General features: G+C 34.0%; 1 protein-coding gene across 1 annotated transcript in view; it reads right to left on the bottom strand.

The window, feature by feature from the left end:
• Nucleotides 1-26392, bottom strand: part of MORC1 (MORC family CW-type zinc finger 1) — a 72060-nt gene that overhangs the window by 7313 nt on the left and 38355 nt on the right. The window contains exons 6-10 of the mRNA XM_074301135.1: nt 22447-22513; nt 15986-16064; nt 9002-9145; nt 5531-5618; nt 4965-5018 (exon numbers count right to left, since the gene is read on the bottom strand). Coding sequence (XP_074157236.1) covers nt 4965-5018; nt 5531-5618; nt 9002-9145; nt 15986-16064; nt 22447-22513 — 432 coding nt within the window. The remainder of the gene's footprint in view (nt 1-4964; nt 5019-5530; nt 5619-9001; nt 9146-15985; nt 16065-22446; nt 22514-26392) is intronic.

A 26392-nucleotide genomic window follows, 5' to 3' on the forward strand; every position in this document is an offset into this window, starting at 1 on the left:
AATTATTGCCACTTCTGATTTTTTTTTCGGAGCTTACAATTTCATGACCCGTTTTAGACCAATATTTTCATTTTAATCAATACATCTTTTTGGATTAAATATGCTTCCTTTAATAAAGATGTCAGTGGGTTTTATTTCTTGACTGCTTGGGGACTTTTTATTTTAATGGGAAAACTGAAACCATTCAGAAATACTAACATAAGTAATATATTCAATTGGCCTTCTATAATTTTATTACTGCTCCTAATGTTGCCTGAAAGTAGCAAAATTTATCTTAATCTATTACTTCTATCAAAATTGCTAAAAATAAATAAATAAGTAAATAAATGAATGAGCTGGATTTCTCTTATAGGGGAATAAAACTATTAATTCTGATATTTACCTAAGATTTAAATGCATTTTATTATATAAAAAAGAGATTTAGCTTTTGTAATTGCCATATACTCATGTTGTTCTTATTTATCATTTGGGTTCAATAGCTTTTAATTTGTTGAGATATTTTTGCATGACAATGGCTTCCTAAATGGTTCCCCTATCTTAGATGATTCTTCATTCTAATCCAAACCATCCTCCAAATAACTACCAAAATGATTTTCCTTTAATGCAGATCTAACCATGTCACTCTCCTACTCAAAGAACTTCAGGGCCCCCTCTAGTAACTATAATTTCTTTTATTCGATTTTTAAAGCCCTTTAAAACCTGATCTCAGCTTTTTCCTTGCCTCATTATATAGTACTCCTTCCTTCTTCTTATTCAACCAAAAGGCCTTCAACCTTCAACCAAAATGGGCTTCTTTTTATTACTTACACATGGTACTCTATCTCTATGTTTGCACTGGTTGTACTGCACTTTTTTTTCCCCCCTGAGGCTGGGGTTAAGTGACTTGCCCAGGGTCACACAGCTAGGAAGTATTAAGTGTCTGAGACCAGTTTTGAACTTGGGTCCTCCAGAATTCAAGGCTGATGCTCTATCCCCTGCACCACCTAGCTGCCCCTGTACTCCACTTTCTTTATTTGTAGTTTAAGCATTTCCTTCAACATAAAATCTTTTCTAATCCCTCCTCAAATGTACAGAATATCTCTGTTCAATTTCCTAACATTCATTTGGCATATAATTGTGTTGTAAACACATTTATTTATATGTTTTTCCCAACACAATGTAAAACTCTTGCGTGTAGTTTTTTGTTGTCTTAATACATCTAAATCTCCTTAAATCTTCACCATTAATAATAGACAAAATATATGTATGCTTATAAATGTAATTAATATTTTGTTAAGTTACTCTTACTTTTATATAACTTTTTCTTTCTCAATATTTAGGAAGATTTTGTCTTTGTAACTGTATAGTTTAGCAATTATATTTCTAGATTAATTAATATACCCTCTCTAGTCACAGAGCACTGCCTGTTCTTGTCCAGTTCTTGGATATAGTTCTTAACTTTTTTTTTCAGAGCCTCCTAGGATTGCAGTTGATAAAATACTTATGCTTCTTGATTTATCTATTCTATGGGTTATTTTGTTCTACTTTTACATTGGTTAACATCTTGAGTTTGTCTTTCACCTTTATTTTGGTTGTCCAATTAATTTTTCTTAACTTCATTTAGTCTATTATTTATTGCTTATGTTGATTTAAAAAAATCAATGGATTTAAATTTTCAGTTTCCTGTCCTATTCTTTCATTCCTCTTATTTTTAAAATTTGAAGTAGATTATTCTTTTAATTTCTTGAAGATATTAATAGTTTATGAACCATATAACACCAACTTAGCTGTATTACGTGATAATGTTTTATGACACAAAGATCAAGGGAACCTTGGATATACATTGAAGATTTAATAAATGATCTTTGGATAGGATTATGCTTAGTAGTAAACAAACAAGTAATTTAACACATATAAATACTAGAGGTCAAAACCAACCAGAGGATCATTAGCCAAGCAAATAGTTAAAATAGCAGATACAAAGTACTAAAAATAAAGAAATTTTAAAACCTTAACAACTCAGATGATATTGTGAAGTCAATTGAACATAAAAAGACATCTATTCTGCATCTTCTACAATTAAACTTACAAGAAATAACATCTTTTGAAACCAGTAACATTAAAAGCAGATAAGAAGTTTCTATTGTGCTTCTGCTAAAGCAGATATAGAAGGTTTAAAGGTTGTAAAGGGGGACGCTAAGTTATTTATGGAGAAGACAAGTAGGTTAAGCCTGAAGATGGACTGTTGAGCATCAGAAAGGTGAACAGATACTAACCTACTGAAATAGCTATATTTCAATATCTGTTTCCAGAGCTTTTTAATTGAAATATATTAAATACAAGTCACAGTGCTCGATGCTGGAGAAATAGAGGCATCATGAGATAGTGCAAGTCAGAGGCCCTAGGCTTAATTCATAGTCTTTGAAACATGCCATTTTAAAACTTCAAATCCAAATGAACTTGGATAAATAATTTAACTTTTAATCATTTATATCTACAACTATGCATCTATAATGTTATACATGTATAACATAAATCTAAAGTTGATAAATACATATATACACACACATATTAAATACAAGTAGCCAATACAAGGGACAAATACAAGAGAGCCAATGCAAGGGCAGACAAAAGAAATGGAGTGAAGAGCAGAGGGAAGATCAGTTTGGCTGGATATCAGTTCTGGAAGTGGAATACTATATAGTGAATCTATAAAGATAGCTTGGGGTCAAAGTTATGACGGACTTTAAAGACAAACAGAGTTTTTCTTTTATCCCAGAGGCAATGATTAAAAATCACTGCAGTTGGGTGAGTAGGGAACAGGGTGCCACATGGTTAGATTTGTACTTAATGGAAATTACTTTGTTATCAGTCTGTATTGTAGCCTAAAATTAGTCAAAGACTTGAGGCAAGGATGCCATTAGGTGGTTGTTGTAATAATCCAGGGGAGAAGTGATGAGGTTTTGAACAAAATGATAGCTCAGCCAGTCTATAGAAGGGGGTGGGTATAAGAAAGGATGTGAAGATTTTGTTGCATTACCTCTGTGGAATGGGAGAAAGCAAGGGATCCAGAACAATGCTAAGATTATGAATCCAGCATATTGTAGCAATAGTGCTGCCTTTGATAATGTGGGGGCAGCATGGATTTATTAGTTGATTTTCAAATATGTTGAGCTTAAGGTATCTTTGGGACCCTTTGAAATACTCAATAGGCAATGAATAACTAAGGCTTGGGGGTAACTAAGGTGGGACTGGTTATACAGCTCTCTGAATCCTCTTCATAGAGATAGTTTAGTCCATGGAAATCAATACTTCACTGAGAGAGTACAGAGAGAGAAGTGATGAGATCACAGAACAAAATTTGGGGAACACCCACAGTTATATTCAGTATTTTTTCAGTCATGTCTGCTCTTTATGACCCCATTTGGGTTTTTCTTGGCAAAGATTCATTTGCCAATTCCTTCTCCAGCCCATTTTACACATAAGAATACTGAGGCAAACAAGGTTAAGTGACTTGTCTGGCATTGCACTTCTTTAATAAGTGTTTGAGGTTATATTTGAACTTAAGAAGATGAATCTTCCTGACTCTAACCTAGCATTCTATCTACTAAGCAACTTGGTTATCCTCATTCACAGTTAGGATATGTGATATGGATGATGAACTAGTAAAAGGGATTGAGAAGATGTGATCAGACAGGTTATGATGAATCAGGAGAAAGTTAATATCGTGAAAGAAAAGAAGAGTAAAGAGTATTTAGGAGGAGATGGTCAGATCATCAGACTACATAGGAGGAAAAAACTATTAATCTTTCTCAGAACAATATTTTCTCTAATCTGATGTTAATCTGCTGCATCCTCTACAGTGTACATTTAACATTTGTTTAATGGCAACAAATTTGCAAGTAATACAGCATATCTTTCCTGGTAAAAGGCTTCAAATTTTTCAGTCATTTGGATATAATGCAGTAGTTTTTCTCTAGATTAATTAAAAAAGTCAGAGACTAGATATCTGAAACTACAGAATTCTTATAAGCATTTAAAAATAGTGTAAACCAGGGCAGCTAGGTGGCTCAGTGAGTGGATAGAGCACCAGCCCTGACGTCAGGAGGACCTGAGTCCAAATCTGGCCTGAGACACTTAACACTTCCTGGCTGTGTGACCCCGGGCAAGTCACTTAACCCCAACTGCCTAAGCAAAAAACAAAAACAAAACAAAACAAAAAGAATATTTAGTGTCATAGTACAATTCAGTGAGAGAAGCAGATATCTCAAGTTCTAGTCTATTTCAACACTTTATCCAATGCAAAACAAAGAGACTTCAAAGACTGGCTAGATAACATTTGAAAAGGATTTTGAAAAGCAATAGGGCAAAGTGGAAAGAACTGGATTTGAAGTTAGAAGATCTGATTTCATTGTGCCTCAGTTTTTCCACCTCTCAAATGGATACAATATCACAGAATTGTGAAGAAATTTCTTTGTAAAATTCTATGTACCTACAAATTGCTATTTAGAACGGTGCATAATGACATAATAACCATAATATATTGCTCCTGGAATGGATTAAGTTTACGCTCCTTGCTAGGAAAGCTTTTAAACTGTCCCCTTCCCCCAAAAAAGATGCTAATCTGTCTGAAATAGTTTAAATGAAGCATCTCACCTGGAATGCATTTGGAGGTCATAGCCAGTTCTATATCTCAAGAATTTAGTGAGTCTTTAAGACCCAGAATGTTGGCAGGTGTATGGCTCCTATGTCCTCATTTTCAAGAATTCCATCAAATTTATTCTATAGAAAAATACTCTATCACGAAAGTAACTTTAAAAAAAAGGATTCTTTGTAACCCATGATGTGAAATTTATTAATCTTAGACTTGGAATGCAAATTTGCCTTCCTTCAAAACTAACATTCAACACTGTATATTATTTCGTTTTCCCTTTCAGAAACAGAGCTCCTTTAGAATTTAGATGACTCCATGAAAAAGGACTTACCTGATCACAACACATTTGCAGTTTTTTGTTTAGCTTCTCAGGGCAATTCTCCAGCTGTTTCCATAAATGACAATAGAACAGAATATTAGCTCTCAGGGAATGAGTTGTCTACAATACAATAATGTATCTCATATCAGAAAAGCATCACCTAAAGCATGTCAGCATTAGCACTGTGGTTCTTCAGATTCTGGCCTAATTTTATGCAGACTGGGACTGATTATGTCTTCTATCTCTCCATAGATTTTGCTAAGGGTAGAGGGCAATCTTTCTTCCAGCTCATGATCTTGTGCTTTATTCATAACATCTTTCATTTTGTAAGTAAACTTACATTTACTCATAACATCACCAGAATAAATTGATCAGGTAACATTTGCTTCATTCTTGGAAGACATGATCTGGAATGTAAAAACTCCAAATCTAAAAATGTAGTAATAATTTGCAGCACTGGGCCTAAGATCATTAACTCTAAACACTTAAGCAATCCAGAGATAATTCTTAAAGTCTTGTCTTCACAGGGCAACACAATGATCACCTCAGTGGTCTATGTACACGAAGGATTATGTTACCTCAAAAAATGCCATAAGTTCCTCCAGAGACTTGTAGTCAAGGTCCTTGGAGAGCTTAGTGTGAGGATGGAAATAAAGAAGAATCTCTCTAAAAAGAAAGAAAGGTAGACATCAATATGGCAGAATTGCCATTCATTTAGTAGAGGTGATGCTACTGCAGATTTACATAGGCCTCTCAACAGCACAGAAAATGAACACTCCCCAACTCTTAGTTGCATCTGACCATTCACCATAAAGCTTTTCAGAAACCAGCTATATAAAGCATCAGATTTATATATGGGAGAGAACTCTGAGGTCCCCGATGTAACCTTTCATTTTACTGTTGTGAAGAATAAGAACCAGAGGTAACATTATGGAATCAGAGATAAAGAACAATGTATTGCTCCTATATCCCCACTTTCAAGAACTCCATCAATTTTATTTCACAGAAAAGCACTGTCCTATGAAAGTAACTTTTAAAAAAAGGATTCTATTTTTGTAACCTATGATGTAAAATTTATTAATCTTATACTTGGAATGCAAATTTGTCTTCCTTCAAAAATTAACATTCAACACTGTATATTATTTTGTTTTCCCTTTCAGAAACAGAGATCCTTTAGAATTTAGATGACTCCATGAAACAAAGACTTACCTGGTTTAGGTGCTCAGGGCAATGAGCAATATATTGAGATTAATATTAATAATTAATATTAAATAAAAGATTGCTTGCTATCTTGGGGAAGGGAGAGTTGAGAGCAGGGAGAAAATTTTGGAAAGCAAAATCTTACAAAAATGAATTTTGAAAACTATCTTTATACATATTTGAAAAATTGAGAAAAAACACAGAAAAACAACATAAAAAGCTTTCATGTTGCAGTTATTTAGCTTTTTAAATAATGATTTAAATAAAGTACTTTCTTTCCTCTCCCAAAAAGTACTACTATCACCCTAGTATTGATCTTCATCACCTCAAGTTTGGAGTATTGAAATAGTCGGATGTTTATTCTCCCTGTCTTGTCTTTCTTCATTCTGGTCTATTTTCCAGTCAGCTAAGTAATTTTCCTAAAGCTGTGGGTCTGACCATGTCACTCTTCTACTCAGTAAATTCCAGCGAGTCTCTACTATCTCTGGAAACAAATATAAATTCTTCTGTTTGGCATTCAAAGCCTTTATAGCCTGCCCTCTCCCTCACTGTTCCAAGTCTCTTTATATCTCACTCTCTCCTCCTCTTCTCTCCACCCTCCCCACCAATCCTCACCTATTCTGTGACCCAGCAATACTGGGATTCTTGCTGTTTCTTGACAAGACACTTCATCTTCAAGCATTTTCTCTGGCTGTCTCCCATGTCTGGATGTTCTCCCTTTTTCTTTGTCTCCTGGCTTCTTTCAAGTCTCAATTAAAATCTCTTCCTTCTGCAGGAAGCCTTTCCAACCTCACTGCTTATTTAATACCAAAGCCTTCCCTTTGTTGTTTATTTCCAACTTATCCCATCTATAGTTTCTGTGCATATGTGAGCTCTTTGAAAACAGAGACTGGCTTTTGCCTTTCTTGTATTCTGGAGCTTAATATTTGTCATTAGTAAATATATATTGACTGATTTGACTTTCAAACCATGATCAATTCATGGTCACACATTTATTAAATTCCCAGTATGTGCCAGGTACAGTGTTAGAGGCTGGGGTTGTAAGAGTAAAGAATGAAAACATTCTTTGAGAATGGCACCATCCTATTTAGCTGCTCTTTAAATTGTTTTGCCAAAGCAGATAAGGAAATTCAGTACAGTTAGGCTATAGTATAAGAAATAGAACAGTTGTGGCTAAAAGCCAGAAATAAAAGCTGAAAAAAATTAGGCCTTCACTATTGTGAATTCAAACTGACTTACCTGCTTTTCCTTGCAAAGTGTCAAGATGGCAGGATTCAGGCAAGAGATATAGGAAGAGTAGTGTAGTGAGTCTATGGCAGTATGGGGCCCCTAAGTATTCTCTTTAATGTATGCTCAAGACAACAGGGCAGAAGAAAAACAGACTTTTGAAGAGAAACAGGATAAAAAGAGAAGAAGAAATAGAAGAAAACAATGGAGGGAAATACACAGTAACCATAACTGTGAATGTGAATTGGATGAGCCAACCCATAAAATAGCAGCATACATCAGAATCAATTAGAAACTAAGACCCCAAAATATATTGTGTCCAAGAGACCCACTTGTAATAAAAAGATATACAGAGTTAAAATAAAGGGCTAGAACAAAATATATTATGCTTCAGCTGAAGTAAAAAAAAAAAAGGCAGGGGTAGCAAATAAAGAAAGCAAAAGCAAAAATATACCAAATTGAAAGAGAGAATCAGGGAAACTCATTTTGCTAAAAGGTACCAAAGACAATGAAGGATATCAAAAAAAAATTTATGTCAAATGTCTCTGATCAAGGCCTCATTTCTCAAATATATAAGGAACTAAGTCAATTTTATAAAAACAAGAGCCATTCACCAATGATAAATGGTCAAAAGATATATACAAGTAGTTTGCAGAAGATATCAAAGCTATCCACAGTCACATAAAAAAGTTCTCTAAATCATTACAGATTAAAGAAATGCAAATTAAAATAACTCTGAGGCATCACTTCATACCCACCAGAAATGACAATTGCTGGAGGGGATGGAGAAAGATTAGTATATTAATGAACTTTTAGTGGAGTAGTGAACTCATCTAATTGTTGTGAAAAACCTGAATTATACCCCAAAGGCTAAAAACTGCATAATTTTTGATCCAGTCATACCACTGCTAGGTCTGTACCCCAAAGAGTTCAAAGAAAAAGGGAAAGGACTTTAAAAAATATTTGCAATGACTTTTATGGTGGCAAAAAAAATGGAAATTGAAGGAATGCTCATCAATTGAGGAAGGGCTGAACAAGTTGTGGTATATGGTGGTGATGGAGTATTACTGAATAGAAGAATGATGAGACTGGTTTCAGAAAAACATGAGAAGATCTATATGAATTGATACAAAATAAGATAATTGTGTAGAGTAACATCAATGTTGTAATGATGATCAACTATGAAAGACTTGATTAATACAATTCCTTGATTAATATAAATAATCCATACTGTTTGCCTGCTTAGGGGGTATAGGAAGAATGAAAGGGAGGCAAAGAATTTGGAATTCAAAATTTAAAACTAAAAGAATGTTAAAAATAAATAATATGTAATTAAAAAGAAAAAGAACCAGACCCATATTAAAAACCCACAACAACTCACAGAATACAATTAATTTCTAATTTATTCTTCTGATAGGCTGCTAATTGGGATCCTTTAAGGGTTATCTTCTTATTCAAGGCAAGATCTGATTTATGTAATGATAGTGCATGCTGCTAAGTACTTTAATAGGATAATCTGACCAGTGACAGAATTCAGTGGAAAGAAAAATCAGCAAAATAGAAAGTCTTATAAATTCTTAATGTGAAAAATTGGAATGTGTGCTAATAAGAGATGCCTTTACCTTAACTGAGTCATCAGTTTTTCTATTGTTTTCTTGTAACAGGTGCTTTGAGAAGGCTTTAAAAAAGGAACAGCAACATCACACTCAGGCTTCACAAACCGTTCTTTATGGCCTGGGCGTGGACTTAAATCATCTGCTGATAGACTGAACAAAAACAAAACATAGTTTATTATTTCAAATGTAGGGTCAATTCAGGGACACGTATGAAGTTTCTTTGGTGAAATTCTACCTTAAAAAAGCAAGGTGAGGTGAAGACTTGAACTGTAATTTCACCAGTAGGGAATTCCCTCTACTAATGCAGTCAGTATATTATCTGGAAAGATTAGTCCAGAGCAGTGAGGGGTTAAGTGATTTTCTAAGGTCACACAGCCAGTTTGATGTCAGAAGGATAACTTAAATCCAGGGCTTTACAGCTTTGAGGCCAACTATGCTTCATGAACTCTCAAAAATTATTAGGACGAAAGAAATCAAAGTAGTGTAATAATGAAAACCTCTTTTTGGGTGGTTATGCTAATTGACTTTAGATTAGGTTAAATTCTAAAAATCCCTGGCAAATCTTGCTTTCAATTTTTTCCTGACAAAATTTGTGCCAAATGTGTGGAAAATTGCCTTTGTTAATAGTATGCCACTGCTTCTTACTTTTTTATTGCTTTGCAAAGAAGGCTTTTCAACTAAAGCATTTCCCCAGTTCAGATATGTTGGGGCTGCTCTGCTTAGGGCACATCAGTCTGCAAGGGGACATTATCTATATGCGGAAGCCAGGAGAGCCAGGGAATGGATACAGGATTCTAAAATTTAGCTCATCTTGAGTCAAGCTTTCACAAGCTGTTATTTTGTTAGAAAATGTTCCAATATTCCAAGGGATAACTAAAGGTATTGTTTTCTCCCCACAATGCAAAGCAAACTACCTGCTCATGTGGTGCAGTTATCATCTATGTCCTCCTGCAAGCTTGGTAATGGGAGATCCCATTTACTGTGCTTTTCTGAGCATGTGAATATCAATGGAGGATACTAATTGAAGACTCATTAGTCTTCACTCTCAATATATAATCAGCCCATCTTCATTACATTTCTGTGAGGATATCCTTCACACATGATTTCCTGTGTTATTCCTTCTTGGAAACATGTAGCAGTACTGTACTGACCATGTGCCTCTCCATTGTGCTTTGGGTGATCTTCAACTTCAGCCTTTCTAAGTATTCTGAAATATACTATGAATTACAGTCTTGCATCAGCAGAGCAAATATAAAGCTATGTTTAAAACTAAGGACTTTTGTTTCATAAAAACGCTTGAGATCATTAAAATAGTTATATTATTTATCAATGGTAACCCATGGATTTTCCTTCCTCTAGTTCTTGGATTTAAATTCTGTCTTAGGTATTTTCTAATTGTGTGACCCTGGCAAGCTTGTTTGCTTCAGTTTTACAGTTTAGCTGTAAAATGAGGATAATAGTAATACACCTACCAAGAGTTTTGTGTGGATCAAATGAGATCATATTTGTAATGAATTTATAGCATTGTCTGGCACACAATAAACATAAAAATGCTTTTCCCTTCCCTCATTTAATTTTAGTTTCATTGCCAACTTTTTTGGCTTCAACAAAAAGAAGATGGGGCAGTGTAGAAAAGTGGATAGAAAAACATCTTTAGAGTCTGGAGACCTTGTGTTAAAGTCCCATCTCTAAGACAAAATGACTGTGTGATCCTGAGCAAATTACAGACTTCTCAGTGTTTGAGAAAACTCTCTAAGATGATAAAATTTAGGGAAGGCACTTACCTTTAATGATAGAGGGAGTTTCTACATCTGGGCATGGGGAATTCTTATACCAATAAACTCAAAGATCTAGGCCCTACAGACACACACGTGTGTGTACACACACACACACACACACACACACACACACGCATATGTACCCTAGATTTTTTATTTGGGTTTTTCATATGTAGAACTCTAGACTGATGCAATGTTCAGAGCTCAATGAAATCTGCATGAAGAGATCTACCAACTTTTAAATAAGTTATTAGTAAGCAAACTGTTAATCCCAGACCCACTTTGAGTCAAGTATCAGGATGTGTTTGTAAGAAAGTTTATGCATATAAAGAACACATCTATAACATAAACAATAAACACATTTAAACATTAAGTATATTTTTTTAGATTGTTGGAGGATTACCTAGACTACTTCAATATAGCATCATTTGCTAAAAATGATGTACTTCTTATTGTAAAAAGCTGATTTTTCTTCTTGGATACATTTGTAGATTGAGTTAAGCCAGGAGTCAGCAAAATATAGACCAAAGTCAGCTGTCTGCTTTTATATGGATTGAGAGCTAACAATATTTATTTTCCCTTTTCAAATAAAAGGTAACAGCTATTCTTAACTTATGGTCAGTATAAAAATAAGTGGCTAGATTTGGTTCTTGAGCAGCAATTTGCCAATCCTGATCTAAGCAATCAATCAACTACCATATACTGTTTACTCAACTCTGATCATTGGTTTTATCATATCTTCCAACTATACAGATGGCAGATCAATTATGCCTTTCTCATTTTGTGCAACTCTTGCCCATGACCTCCAATGTTCTTCACAGAAGGGCCTCCCAACATGCTAGAGGCTTTCCTCTACATGTGTTGACAAAGTATGAGTACCAGTGGAACACATGGGCTATCCAATTCTCTGATTACACAGGGTCACTGAATCTTAGACCTACATGGTCCTTAGAGGCCACTGAGTCCTTCATTTTACAGACAAGGAAAGTGAAGCATTTTTGTTCTGACATTTCAGTGATACCCAACTCTTCTTAGCTCTATTTTGATTTTTTTTTGACAAAGATCATGGAGTAATTTGCCATTTACTTTTTTTAGATCATTTTTTATGAAGAACTAAGGAAAGCAAGGTTAAGTGACATGCCCAGTATCATACAACTATAAAGTGTCTGAACTCATAAAGATGAATCTCCCTAAATCCAAGTGTAGTACTTCATCCACTGTGCCATGTAGCTGCCTTAATAGAGGCCCAGAGAGAAGTAATGCCCAAAGTCACAGAGCAGTCTAAAAATATTACCAGAAGAATTTGCAATTTTGTTACTAGTTGACAAAATACATATTTTGATATTTTAACCTGGCACACTTCCTAAACAATGGTGGTACTTATACATTTATACATACATACATACATACATACACACACATATATATATATATATATATATATATATATATATATATATATATATATAATAAAGTGGTCTCCTTACACCATCATGAATTCATTAATGACAAATCTATATATCATGTTAATGTCCATGTGAACAGCTATAGTGTAGTTTATACTTTCAGTTTATTCTTGAAATTGAAATTGGAGACTTAATATCAAATGAAAAGTTCTTTTATCAACATAACTCATTGGCATTAATTACCCTGTCTGAATTCAGTTGAAGCTGTGTAGATTAAGAACACTATATATTCTAATGCTTAATTGTCTGTTAAGAACATTGAACAATGTGTCTGAATGCTCATTAATTATCCTCTTTTATATCAGAAACTTTATTTAGAAAGATGTTTTGCCTTTTTAGTGATGTGAGTAATGTCTAAGTTACTTATTAAAATATTTTGCACAGAAGCACATGGATTTGGGGTCCTCTTGCTACCAGCTTCTGTGTTCCCTTGGTCACATGGGGAGTGAATTTCTGGATCAGGGATGAATCATTTTTTTTTTTTTAACAAAGTCTCATTAAATCTTGAAGATATCATTTTAGATGAGCAATCTCTCAAAAACAAAAGAAATCTATACCCCACAGCTGCCATATTTGTTGTGTAAGTTATTTTTCCTGGAGAATTTTTAAAAAATTGCTAAAAATTTCATGAACAGCTTTAGGCTCCCAGAAGCTTTGTCCAGGACAAGACTTACCAACAAGATGGGCTTTTAAAAAATCATCTTACATCTGCAGCAAAAGCTCTTTCCTACCAGTGTTATTACAATATATTCAAGTATAAGTATCCAAGATATTCACATGAATTTACATAAACACAATTATGTTTATTTCATGCATTCCCAGCATGCACATCTCCATTGTGCAGGTGCAATCGAATAAAAGCTTTTGTCTCTTGCCACTTTTTTTTTTTTTTTTTTTTTTTTGTTAGATGGAGAGAACGACTGAACTTGGGATTTGACTGGTAGAGTAAATCCAATGGTGAGGAAATCCTCTCTCTTAGTCAATGTCAGTCAATCAATAAACACTTATTAAGCAACTACTTTTGCCAGGCAGTGTGTTAAGTGCTGAGATATAAAAGGAAACAAAAGACAGTCCAGTCCTTGCCTTCAAGAAGCTCGCAATCTAATGGAGGAGACAACAGGCAAGAAATTATGTACAAACAAGCCATGTGCAAGATGAATTGTAGATAATTAACCAAAGAAAGTACTAGAATTAAGGGGAGTTGGGAATTTTTTTTTTTTTTTTGTATAAGGTGGGATTTTTTAGCTGGATTTTGAAAAAAAACAAGAAGAGAGGCAGAGTTGAGGATGGGGAACATCTAGACATGAGGGACAGTCAGAGAAAGTTCCTAGAATCTGGAGTGAGTCTTGTGGGAGGAATAGCCAGGAAGCCACTGGCACTGGATCTCTTAGCAGGGAAAAGGGGCTTTATAAGCTGTACGCAGACTGGAAAGGTAAGGGGGCATGTTATAAAGATCGATATCTACTCTGTTATTTAGTTTTGCAAAAATACTGAGAAAAATAAGGGCTTAAATTTCTTGCCCAAAGTTATGTAACCAGTAAATTCGAGAAGAAGGATTGCAACCAAATCTGGGCTGGCCCTCTATCCTTTATATAAAGATGCCTCTCTTATACATTTTGCCTTTTTCTCATTTTTGTATTTCTTGTTCTTTTTTTGTGCCTTCTCAATGGGTAGAAAACTGGGTGGGAGAAGGGAAAGAATTTGAAATTAAAAATTAAAAGATAGGAAAAAACCCTTTGTCTTTTTAACACAAGATATTAAAAATAGCAAAACTTAAAAAATATGTTGATTATATATAATCAATTAAAATGATCTACCACAGTTGAATTATTTTCCACATTCCGTAGGATATCTTTCCTAATGTCTTCCCATATACTCTCTCTACTTCTACTCCCATGCCTTCTCACTGAGTTAACCTTCCATTTATGAAAGGGATTTTTATTTTTAACCCTTGTGTGTGTGTATATATATATATATATATATATATATATATATATATATATATATATATATATACACACTCAAATTTATGTATATATGTATACAAGTACACTTACATATTGTCTCACCCCTTAGAATATGGGTTTCCTGAGATCAAGGACTGAGTTTCTGCCATTTTTTTGTAAGCTCAGCACACAACCCACCTGTCCCAGCCCCTGCCTCTCCGCGCCCCCTCGATGCTCTTAGCCGAGTGTCCTTTGGGGCCCGAAGCGTTTACTTTGAAAAAAACTTTGGGACAGTGCCTGGCACAAAGTAAGTGCTTAATTAATGATACCTGACAATTCTTCCAAGCATCTGAAAAATCTCTGCAGACTTGATTTCATTTCTTCAATGTAAACATAACCAGCAGCAGGAAATAATAGGGGGTGGGAGTGGGAGCAGGGATAGGGGATGAATGTGGAGACTGCTCATTTTAGAAAGCAATAGGGCTGCTTAAGAGTTGGAAGGAATACTAACAGGTCCCCTTATTTTATGGTTGAGCAAACTGAGAAATACCTTGAACTTCACTTGTGAAGGTGAGCGCTAAATACTTCTCACAAGACCACAAAGCAAGTATACAAGAGGAGAAAAAGGCAGCTCTGCTTGTGCAGTGATGATTTTCTATATAGCTGGACTAAATTTGCCTCCCCTTTTGTCAAATACAAGATCTTTTATTTTCTAGGTATGCATACTCATTTTTTCCCTTCAGGACATTTTTTTATCCTTGATAATATATTTGGCATTTTTCTGGGAAAAAAAAATCAAAGATTCAATTTGATTCTGTTAGTCATATGCCTTGTAAGATTAAAGATCTGAAAATTTAAGATTTTTTTTTAATTTTTAAAAAAGTTTCATGAGTTTCAAGTCAGAAAAATGCTGGTATCTTAAGAAGCTGGCTACAATTACGAAGATGAGAGGTGATGGCAAAGTAATGAGACTGATTCCAAAAGCCATGTTGGAAAATCAGTTTCATTCCTTTATAAGCATACCTCAGATAGGTCCCATTTTCTATTCTGTGACAGCTTTACAATAATTTGAATTAGTTACTCCTTGTGAGAACCACATATAATATGCTTTGTTAAAGTATCATATGAGTAATGAAGAATATGAAGAGTGGAGAATATTCTGGATTCCAATCCCCCGAGGGAAATATGAAATGAAAAAACAAAAAGGATTGAGAATAGTTCTTCTTAACTTTTTTGTGTTGTAGACTTTGTTGGCAGGCTGGTGAAGATTACTGACACTCTACCCTTCCTCAGAATAAGGTTTTAAAATGCATATAATAAAGTACATAGTATTACCCCCCCAAAAAAAACCCCACAATTATACTGAAGTAGAGATGCTATTTTTCCCATCCAGATTTATAGACTCCCTGAAATCTTTAAACCCCAAGTTAAGAACCCCTGATTTAGAAAAAGTCAAGAAGAAAATACCTTATAGTGTTAAGAACATTAACTATGAAATCAAATATTTTATACCTCCTTTCTGATTCTCACTAGCCTAGTGATGATGAGTCTGTCACTTAATCTCTGTGGCCAAGGTTTCCTTATCTGTAAAAGGGGAGGAGGTTGGCCTGAGGTATGATCTAGATTTAGATCTATGAGATTTATCTTCACAGTGTTTCTTTCCTCCACATAATTTGGTCTCCACTTATCATTTCTTGTTTGTTACCATAATTTGGCTCTTCTTGTACTTCAACACTGATAATTGCATTTCAACAGTATAATTAAAATTATTTTGATTCTCTGTAATTGCCGTATTCTCACCTTTCTGAGTTAAGTGGTGAAGAGTTCTGTTTTGTTTCTGGAGTATCAGCAAGCAGTTTTGGTTTATCATCCACCGAGACTAAAGGTTGTAAAAAGGAAAGCAATCACATTTTGATAATGAGACAATAATCCAAAAGACATGTCAATAAAAACATAAAATAAGAAACCATAAACATTTTGTCTTTATATTAAAATATCAATATGTAAAACAGTACCAAGGTATTCTTAGGGTAATTAAAAACCATCTTTCTGCAAAGTATTTATGATGAGGATCCAAGAGAGACTGGATGTAATTGGTTTTCATTACATGCTATTCATGGTACACATGTTAACTACTCGGAAGTGAGTCAGATTCCTCATTCCCAGTCTCCCATAAGCCTCTTCTCACCCTCTGTCCCCTTTTTTATTATTGATTTTAAAAAATTTTTCCCGATTAGATGTAAAGACGATTTTCAACATTTTTTATAAAATTTTGAATTCCAATTTTTTCTCCACCTCCTTCTGAACCTCCTTCCCCTAAATGGCAAGCAATCTGATATATACATGTGCAATCATGTAAACATATTTCCACATTAATCATGTTATGAAAAAAGAAAGAGAAACAAAGGGAAAAGCCAAGCAAAAGGAAAAACAACAACAACAAAAGTGTAGTAAGTACACTTCAATAAATATTCACACTCCCTATTTTCTTTCTCTCAAGGATCAGTATTTTCCATCATGAGTCCCTTGGATCTTGAATTACTGAATTGATGAGAAGAGGTAATTCTAGCATAGTTGATTATCATGCAATGTTATGTTACCATGTACACTGTTCTCCAGATTCTTCTTACTTTTCTCAATATCAGTTCATGTAAATCTTTCCAGGTTTTTCTACAATGTTCTTGCTTTTCATTTCTCCATTACATTCTCACAGTTCTCCATTACATTCACATAATAATTTGTTCAGCTATTCCCCAATTTATGGGCAATTCTTCAATTTCCAATTCATCGCCAATACATAAAGAGCTGCTAAAAACATTTTTGTACATATAAGTCCTTTTCCCTTTTATTATCTGTGGAACAGAGAGACCTAACAGTGGTATTGCTGGATCAAGGGGTATGCATAGTTTGATTGTCATTTGGGCATCATTCCAAATTGCTCTCAATTGAATGGCTAGATCAGTTCACAACTCTCCAACAATACATTCGTGCTACAATTTTTCTGATATCTTCTCCAACATTTACTATTTTCCTTTTCTGTCATGTTAACCAATTTGATGTGTAAGATAGTACCAAAGAGTTGTTTTCATTTTCATTTCTCTAATTAATAGTGATTTAGAACATTTTTTCATATGACTATAGATAGCTTTATTTTTTTCATCTGAAAATTTCCTGTTCATATCCTTTGAGCATTTATCAACTGGGGAATGATCTGTATTCTTATAAATTTGATTCTGTTCTCTGTGAATTTGAGGAGGTCCTTATTAGAAACACTTGATGCAAAAATTGTTTCTCCATTTTCTGCTTTCCTTCAAAACTTGTTTGCATTGATTTTGCTTCTGCAAAACCTTTATAATGTAATCAAAATTATTCACTTTCCATTTCATAATGTTCTCTATTGTTTGATCATAAATTCTTTCCTTTTCTATAGATCTGACAGGTAAACTTCCTTGCTCTTCTAATTTGCTTATGGTATCACATAGATAGATTCATATACCCATTTTTTGCCTTATCTTGGTATATGGTATAAGATATTTGTACATACCTAGTTTCCACCACACTATTTTTAGTTTGCTTAGAAGCTTTTGTGAAATAATGATTTCTTATTCTAGAAACTGAAGTCTTTGGGTTTATCAAACAGAAGATTAATACAATTATTGACTACAGTGTTTTGAGTAGTGTTTTGTGTATTTAATCTGTTCCACTGATCTACCATTAAATTTCTTAGCCAATATCAAACATTGTTGTTGACTGGTACTTTAAAATAGTTTTAGATCTGGTAAGACCAAGTTACCTTTCTTTGCATTTTTTTTCAATATTTCCTTTGATATACTTGATTTTTGGTTTTTCCAGATGAATTTTGTTATTATTTTCTAGCTCTATAAAATCATTTTTGATAGTGTGATTGGTATGGCCTAGGATAAGTAAATGAATTTAGGAAGAATTATCATTTTTATTATATTAGCTTGGCTTACTCACAAGAAATTGATATTTTTCTAGTTGCTTTGATCTGACTTTATGTGAAAAGTGTTTTATAATTGTGTCTATATAGTTCTTGGGTTTGTGTTGGCAAGTAGACTTCCAAATATTTTATATTGTCTACAGTTATTTTAAATGGAGTTTCTCTTTCTATTTATTGCAACTAAGCTTTGTAGGTAATATAGAAAGAAGTGCTAATGATTTTTGTGGGTTTACTTTATATCCTGAAACTTGCTACAGCTGTTGTTTCAAATAGTTTTTTTTTTTTTTAATTTCTTGATGGCTCTGTAAGAATACCATCATATCATTTCCCTCGTTGTCCATCCCAATTTCTTCTCTTATTGCGAAAGCTAACAGTACTAGTTATATATAAATATTTATTTATATTATATAATAATTATGTAATAAATAAATAATAGCAGTGATAACTAGCATATTTCTTTCATATTTAATCTTATTGGGAAAACTTCCAGCTTATCCTTATTATAGATAATGCTTGGTGGTTTTTTGGATCTTCTTATTCTACTTATCAATCAAGCTTAATAAAAGCTCCAGTTTCCTATGATCTCTAGTGTTTTTAATAGGAATAGTATTTTGTCAAAAGCTTTTTTATGGATCTATTGAGATAATCATATAATTTCTGTTCGTTTTGTTATTATTATGGTCAATTATGCTGATATCTCATGCTTTAGATGGGGAAAAAAGCAGAGGAGATCAATTCTAATCACAGACAAAGCAAAAAAAAAAAAAAAAACTAGATCTTTAAAAAGACAAAGAAGGAATCTACCTTTTGCTGAAAAGTATTGAATACTGAACCAGCCCTACATTCCTGCAATAAATCCCACCTGATCATAGAGTATTGCACTGGTGATAAATTGCTGCAGACTCTTTGCTAATATTTTATTTTCATCAATACTCAATTGGGAAATTGATTTATAACTTTCTCTTTTTTTTGGCTCTTCCAGATTTAGACATCAGCTGTGTCATAAAAAAGTATTTAGTAGGATTCCACCTATTTTTTCCAAATAGTTTATACAATGGGATTAATTGTTCACTAAATGTTTGATAGAATTTATTTTTAAATCAATCTGGTCCTGGAAATTTTTTCTTAGGGAGTTCATTGTTGGCTTGTTCACTTTCTTTTTCTAAAATAGATTAAGTATTTTATTTTCTCTTCTATTAATTTGGAAATGTATATTTTGTAAGTATTCATCTATTGTACTTAGATTGTCAGATTTATTGGCATACAGTTGGACAAACTAGGTCCTAATTATTGTTTTAATTTCTACTTCATTGCTGGTAAATTCAACAATTTCATTTTTGATACTGGAAATTTGGTTTTCTTTCTTTTTTCTAATCAAATTAACCAAAGGTTTATCTATTTAGTTGGTTTGTTTTTTTTTCCCTAAAACCAATTCATAGTTTTCTTTACTAGATAATTTCAATATTATTAATTTTCCTTTGATTTTCAGAATTTTTAATTTGATATTTAATTGGTAGTTTTTAATTAATTCTTTTTCTAGCTTTTTTAGTTGTCTTCCCTATTCATTGATCTTTTTTTCTCCATTTTATTCATGTAATAAACCTCTACGGGTACATTTCCCTTAAGAAATGCTTTGACTGCATCCCATCAATTTTACTACACTGTCACAAAATTGTCATTCTCTTTGATGAAATTATTGATGATTTTTATGATTTTCTGACCCATTCATTCAAGATTATTTAGTTTCCAATTAATTTTTGTTTCATTTTCCCAATTTTTTTTCTACCTTGCTTATTTGATTTTTCAAAATCAGTTTTAGACTTAAAAAAAAAAAGGAAAGCTTTTTGGGCTCAAGACCAATTCATATTCCTCTTTGAGGATTTATATGTCGACATTTTGACATTTTTGTCTTTTTCTAAGTTTGTATTTGAATCTTTCCTGTCACCACAGTAGCTTTTTATAGTCTGGACTCTTTGTTTTTTTCTCATTTTTTAAAGTTGAATTCTGCTCCTGAGATACAAGGGCGACCGTCCCAAGTTTCTTACACTGAGGGCTAAGGACCCAGTTTCTGGTTTCTGTGACAGGATCTCTGGAGCTGAGAGCTTACTTACTCTTTGTGCTGGAGTGGTCCAATCTACTTGCACCTGCATTCTGGGGCTGGCAGTTTCCCTTCTGTGTTGAGGCTACAAGGCCTCCTAGCTGGCCTGCTGATCCAAGACTGCTGAGTCTTGGGTGCTGACTTGTGGCTAAAAGCCTCCTCTTGTCTTGCCCAGACACTGCCTATGCTGTGCTCTGTTCCCTTTTACCCAAGTGAGATCTTCCCTGAAGACCTTTTAACTTAAGCTAAAAAATTGATTCACTCTGTCTTTTTTGTGAGTTCTTTTAGAGGCCTGATTTAATGTTGTTTCTGAGGGAAACTGGGGAGAGTTTGATGAACTTTCTGGCTTCTCTCTGCCATTCGTCTTAACAGTCACTTTTGCTGTACTAATTTGAGAATACAACAGAAAGAAACTTTTAGTCATAAGCAAGCATTACAGTCTTTTGCCAATAGATGTGGGTCAGGGACCAAGATCAAATGATGCAATTTGCCTTGGATGCCCTTACCCAACCATAGCCCAAACTGCCAGGTATCCAGGGTCTTCATGATTTTCCCTTTGTCCCCAGTATCTTCTTAATGGAGTCCTCTCTGGCTGCTGCCCTCTTCTTTGGACCTTGCCTCTAGCATCCTCAATTGAAATTTAACCTGTACTACATGCTATTCTCTCAGAACCCTGCTTTCTAAATATTTTATTTAAAATCATTGTAAATAGAGTTGACAGATGTGGGGTGTAGGCCATACCCCAATTCTATTCAGTGTGTGCTGTTATTTCACTCCTGTGATCTTCAGGTTCCCCCTGTTAGGTTGTAAGCTTCTTGAAGGCAGTGAGTTTTTTACTTCTTTATTGTATTCCCAGTACTTGGTACAGTATCTGACACATAGTAGGTGTTAAATAATTGTTATTATAGGATTATTATTATTTAATCCATCTTTTCTCTATTAGCTATGACCTCCTCTTTTTCTAAAATAACTCATGCTAATGAATTAATTGAATATAACAATTGTAATAAATACAATAAGCAATTAGACAGAGGTAACATGGTGGACAAAATGAAGGGCCTCTATTCAAAAAGATGAGAATTCAAATCCTGGCTCATGTATATGATCAGGAGACATCAATTAACTTTCTTTGGTCTTAATCCAACCCTTGGACAAATGAAGGTATTGAATTGTAAAAATGGACAACTGTGAAAGACTTAAGGTCTCTGATCAATGCAGGGAACGACCAAGGTTCCATAGGTAGATGCTACCCATCTTCTGACAAAGAGGCGATATGTGTACAATAAGACATATATATTTTTGGACATGACCAATGTGATTTTTTTTGTTACAAAAGGCTTCTCCCCTCTCTTAGACAGTTTAGGAAGGAAGCAGATGGGAGAGAAATGTTTGTAATTTTTTTAAAAATTAAACTTAATTTTTAAAAAAGCAAAAAATAATGGGTGAAGGAAATTGAACTAAGTGATCACTCAAGTTCCTTACACCTGAAAATCAATTAATCCGTTCTAAGGGTAAATCCAATCCCAATCAACAAGCATTTATTAAATGACTACTATATGAAATGTTAAAACAGCAGGGCAGAGTAGGAAGAACATTGTCCTTGGACAAAATTACAGATTCCCTAAGTCCAGCATTTTGGCATATGTTGGCTATGAGGTCATGGTGATTTGGTTTCTCAGAACTTTAGTCCACTAAGACTATAAAGCTATCAAGGAATTTCTTCATAGTTAACTAAACTAAATCAATAAAGTCATAGGTCATGTAAAATGCTGTGTTAACATTGCCTACAAAAAGACTAAATAAAAAATCACCCCTGACCTCAAGATGTTTGGAACTGCTGGAGTTAACTTCATTCTTCCATATTAAGATATACGCACTTGGAAGCAATACACTAAATCAAAGATAAAAAAAATGGGGAGAGTTTCAGGTGGCCTGGTCATTTAAAGTCTATGGGACCCTTTCTGGCAATTTGAATCACAACATTCAAGATACAAGGCAGCATCATTATCTGTCTACAAATAGTGTTGGCCCTCTAGCCTTTAATCCACTCTTATTGGTAGAGCCATAAATTTCATATTAAAAATCCAAGAGATTAACATAAAAATGAGGCTCCTGTTTCTTTATCTCATGATGAAGTCACAAAGATCTATGTATTCAATTTTGCTACTGGCCATATTTTTGTCCATAAGTTCTCTTTTTTACCTTTGTTCATCAAAGTCTCCTCCTTTTCATGTTTCAGGGTCATGACAGCATCGTTTTCATCTGTAAACTTAAAAATTGGAAAAAGAAAAGCTCTGAAGGATTTGTTTTTAAAGCCAGCCCCCAAGAGCACATTAAATCATGGGCATCAGACTCTTAGCAACAGAGTCTGAGCTGAAAGCTTAGTAGGCAGCAATCACAAAAACTGAACTCACTCCAAGAAAATGACATCAATGCAGACTGCCACACAAATGAGATCAGGGCTTACGTATGTCTTGAGGATAAGTCTCATGATTCTTTTTTCAAATTTATTTCTGATACTGATTTAAATGACACAAATATTTTCTTTGATATATGTAGATGAGAAAAATCATCATCACACTTTGTGGGGATGTTACCAAATCTATAAAAATGAAATTACACACATAGTGAATCATATCCCACTCCCCCAGTGAGTGGGAAATAAAGGATGTAAGAAATTTTTTCTTACTCGGTTTGAAGGAGGTTTTCTACTTGTATTTTACCATCCAGCACTGCTCATACTCCATAAACTAAGTTTCTTAGGTCCTTCTTGAAATTTCCATAGGACACCAAAATATATGTTTCTCTCTGAAGATCCAGCTATCTCTAGTTTAGCCCTCAGGATATCCAAGGGCAAGTGTTAAATCCCAGTAACTCATACCTCTATTGGTTCTAATTTTTTTCTTCTTGTACAAGTATCTAAGATGGCCTTAGGACATTATCTTTTGGATTTCCTGAGCTAACTAAAATGTGAAGCAAATGCCTGAGAAAGTTGTAGGTTACACAAAGTTGTCTTGATGTGTGATGACAGGACATCTATATCAGAAGATATCTGACGTCAGGAAGATTTAGTTAAAACTACCAGAATACACTCTTAATTTCAATGCCTGGGAGGTGAGGAAGAGAAATAAACTAGCATTTATTAAGTGCCTGCTTTGTGTTGGGCACTATCCTAAGCTTATACACACACATATATATACACACACACATACCCTAAAATAAAATATGTAAAAATGTGGAATAGATGATCTCAAGCTGTATGAACGATTTTGAACACATATTATACAAATACTATAATATATATATATATTCTAAAATAAAAAATGTAAAATTTGGAACAGATGATTTCTAAAGTATCTTTTAGCTGTATGATCCTATGGAATTCTATGTTTGAAGGATAATGATAGTAGAAGAAATACATTAATGAATGGAAAAGTGCAGATAGGGCTACACAGGCTTTAAGTAAAATGGTGATGCACTGAAGGATTGACTTTAGAACATTCTTATTTTTCCTCTTTATATCCTTTCCCCTTTCTTATTTAAGAACAATAATAGTATAAAAGACATTTGTGTTCCACTCCATACACTGCATTCCATGTTCTATCTATGTACTAATCCTTCTTTTCCTCTCCATCATCTTTATCATAAACTATCATTTATAAAATACTTTAAGATATAAAATTTTTGCTATTATTATTTTATTTTTAATGATTTTTTCAAGTAGATAATTTTAATCCCCATTTTATGATTGAGAAAACTGAGGCAGACCAAGTTCATATATCTTGCCCATTCCTAAAATACTCTTGCTTCCCCTCACCACCCATTGGAAGCCTTAGTTACTTTCAAAGTCAGAAGCAGTGCTTCTAGATGGACTGGATTAGGAATAATGCACCTAGGTTGTCTAATAAATTTGGAAAGAGAGATTAGCTGAGGCTACAAAATAAAGAAGGATGAGGGAGACTCAAATAAGAGGCTGTTGCAATGGTCCAGATAAGAAATGAAAACCTGAGCTATGATGGTAGCTATGAGTAGAAAAAAGGAAATAGATGAAAAAAGTATGTGGTAAAGATATGTAGCAAAGGCTTGGATTGTGATAAGAGAGAAAGGTGAAGATGCTGAGCTTATAAACCTTGGGGACTGGTAGGATGATTGTGTTCTTGATCTTGAGAGGGGAATTAGTTTGAGGGGGTGAGTTGTTTTTGGAAAAGATAGTGAATTCTATTTTGAAAAAGCTGAGTTTGAGATTTCTATGAGTATCTAATGGGATTATCCAATAAAGTGTAGAATATATAGATTTGGGAGTCATGCCCACAGATGTAATTGAGTCCATGGGATAGGATGAATCATCAAGAGGGAAAGTGTAAAAATTGAAGAAGTCCTTGGGGCACATCCTCAAATAGAGGCCAAAATAGTAATGAAGATCCAGTAAAGGGGGATCAGGAATTGCCAGACATATGGAAAGGAATCTATAAGGAAAAAGTATTACAAGGGTAGGATGCTCAATCATGTTGAATCCTGGAGAGAATTCAAGAATAATGAAAACAGAGAAAAAGGCATTAGACTGCTCAATTAAAAGATCAGGAGTAACTTTGGAGAAAATAAATTTTAAGTGAGTAATGAGGTAAGGAGCAAGAATGTAAGAGGTTTAGGAGAGAAAGAAGAGAAAGTTTATCTTGACTTCAGGAAGAACATCCCAGCTTGATTGTGCTTCTGCAGCCTGAGGACCAACAAACAGTGCTGAAAGGCTCAGTACCAAGAAAGCAGCACAGGAGGCAGTGAATTATTTTTACCACAATGATCACAGCAGCTCATGAAAACATTCCATTAAGGTCAAGAGTGGATTGAAAAAATTCTTACAAAGAGTCCTTATACTGATTAAGTAATGGATCTTTTGAAGGATTGATGTAAATAACTTACTACAAATATACAACCTTTTCTTATTAGGATATAGGCTCTTTGAAAGAAGAGACTAGGTTTTTCAAAATTGTATACCTAGCATCTAGCAAAGATTTTTGCCACAGTAAGAACTTAATACGAATCTTTTTCATTCAGTTGTTCATCCATCTATCCATCTAAGAGGGATGGAAGGTAGAATGGAGATGTAGATTTAAAGATATAGAGGCCTAGAGAGATATATAGGATGGAAAATGACAGCCAAATAATGTAGGATGGGCATGTCCATCTTTAATGTAAACAACTCTATTGCTTAGTTTGATGAATACTTATTTCTGTGATTTAAGAAAAAAGGTGGCATTCTTTGAATGGATTGGTTCATAATGAAGGTTAGTGGGAGGGCAGAAAGACTTTCTCAACAGTCTCAAAGTGGTTGTAAATCCTCCATGTCTAGTGTGCAAATCTAAAGAGTGAAAAAGAGAGAATAAAAGATCATTAATTTAGAATTGAACAGGGCCTTAGAGTTATCTTAGTTTAATCTCTTCATTTTATAAAGAAGGAAACTGGATCTCAGAGAAGTTAAGTGCCTGTGGTTGGATTTGAATCCAAGTTTTTGGAACTCTAATTGTGATGGTCTATTCACCATACTACACTATCTCACTGAGATAAATAAGAAAGACAGGTAGAGACAAGTTGAGAGTAAAGCAAAAACTCTTACTCTATTCTTAGATCTTGCAAGTTGCTCAAGGTTCAGACAGTACCCTTCTTCATCTAGCTGTTAGATAGTTCAGCTCTTGATCTTTCATTCTACTTATCATAAGCTGTTTTTTTTTAATAATAAACTGGCTTGGTATTTCCTTTATTTCCCATTTAAAATGTGTATTTTAATAGCAATATCTGGAGATAATACTTTGGCAGGAAGTGGGTTAGCTGGATGAAACGGTGTCTAAAGCACTAACTAGCTTGCTGTCAGTGGTAGTTGTTTTCAGAACAACTGATATAAGAAAATGAAGAGTTGTGGTTGGAATAATAGACGTTGGAACTGTTTCTGATCTGTCATTTAAAATACATGTGTTTTCTCTGTACTGTGAACTTTCAGCTAAATAATTTTTTAATTCAATATTTAAGCAACATGGATTACAACCAAGTACATTATGTAAGACTATGAAGTTTTAAGCCTTTAAAAGAATTATTTAATACTCTCAGTTATAAATCATTTTGTTATAATCCACGAGGATCCTAATCAGGATGTTTA

The sequence above is a fragment of the Sminthopsis crassicaudata genome, chromosome 3 (genome assembly GCF_048593235.1).
Source record: "Sminthopsis crassicaudata isolate SCR6 chromosome 3, ASM4859323v1, whole genome shotgun sequence".
Lineage (NCBI taxonomy): Eukaryota > Metazoa > Chordata > Mammalia > Dasyuromorphia > Dasyuridae > Sminthopsis > Sminthopsis crassicaudata.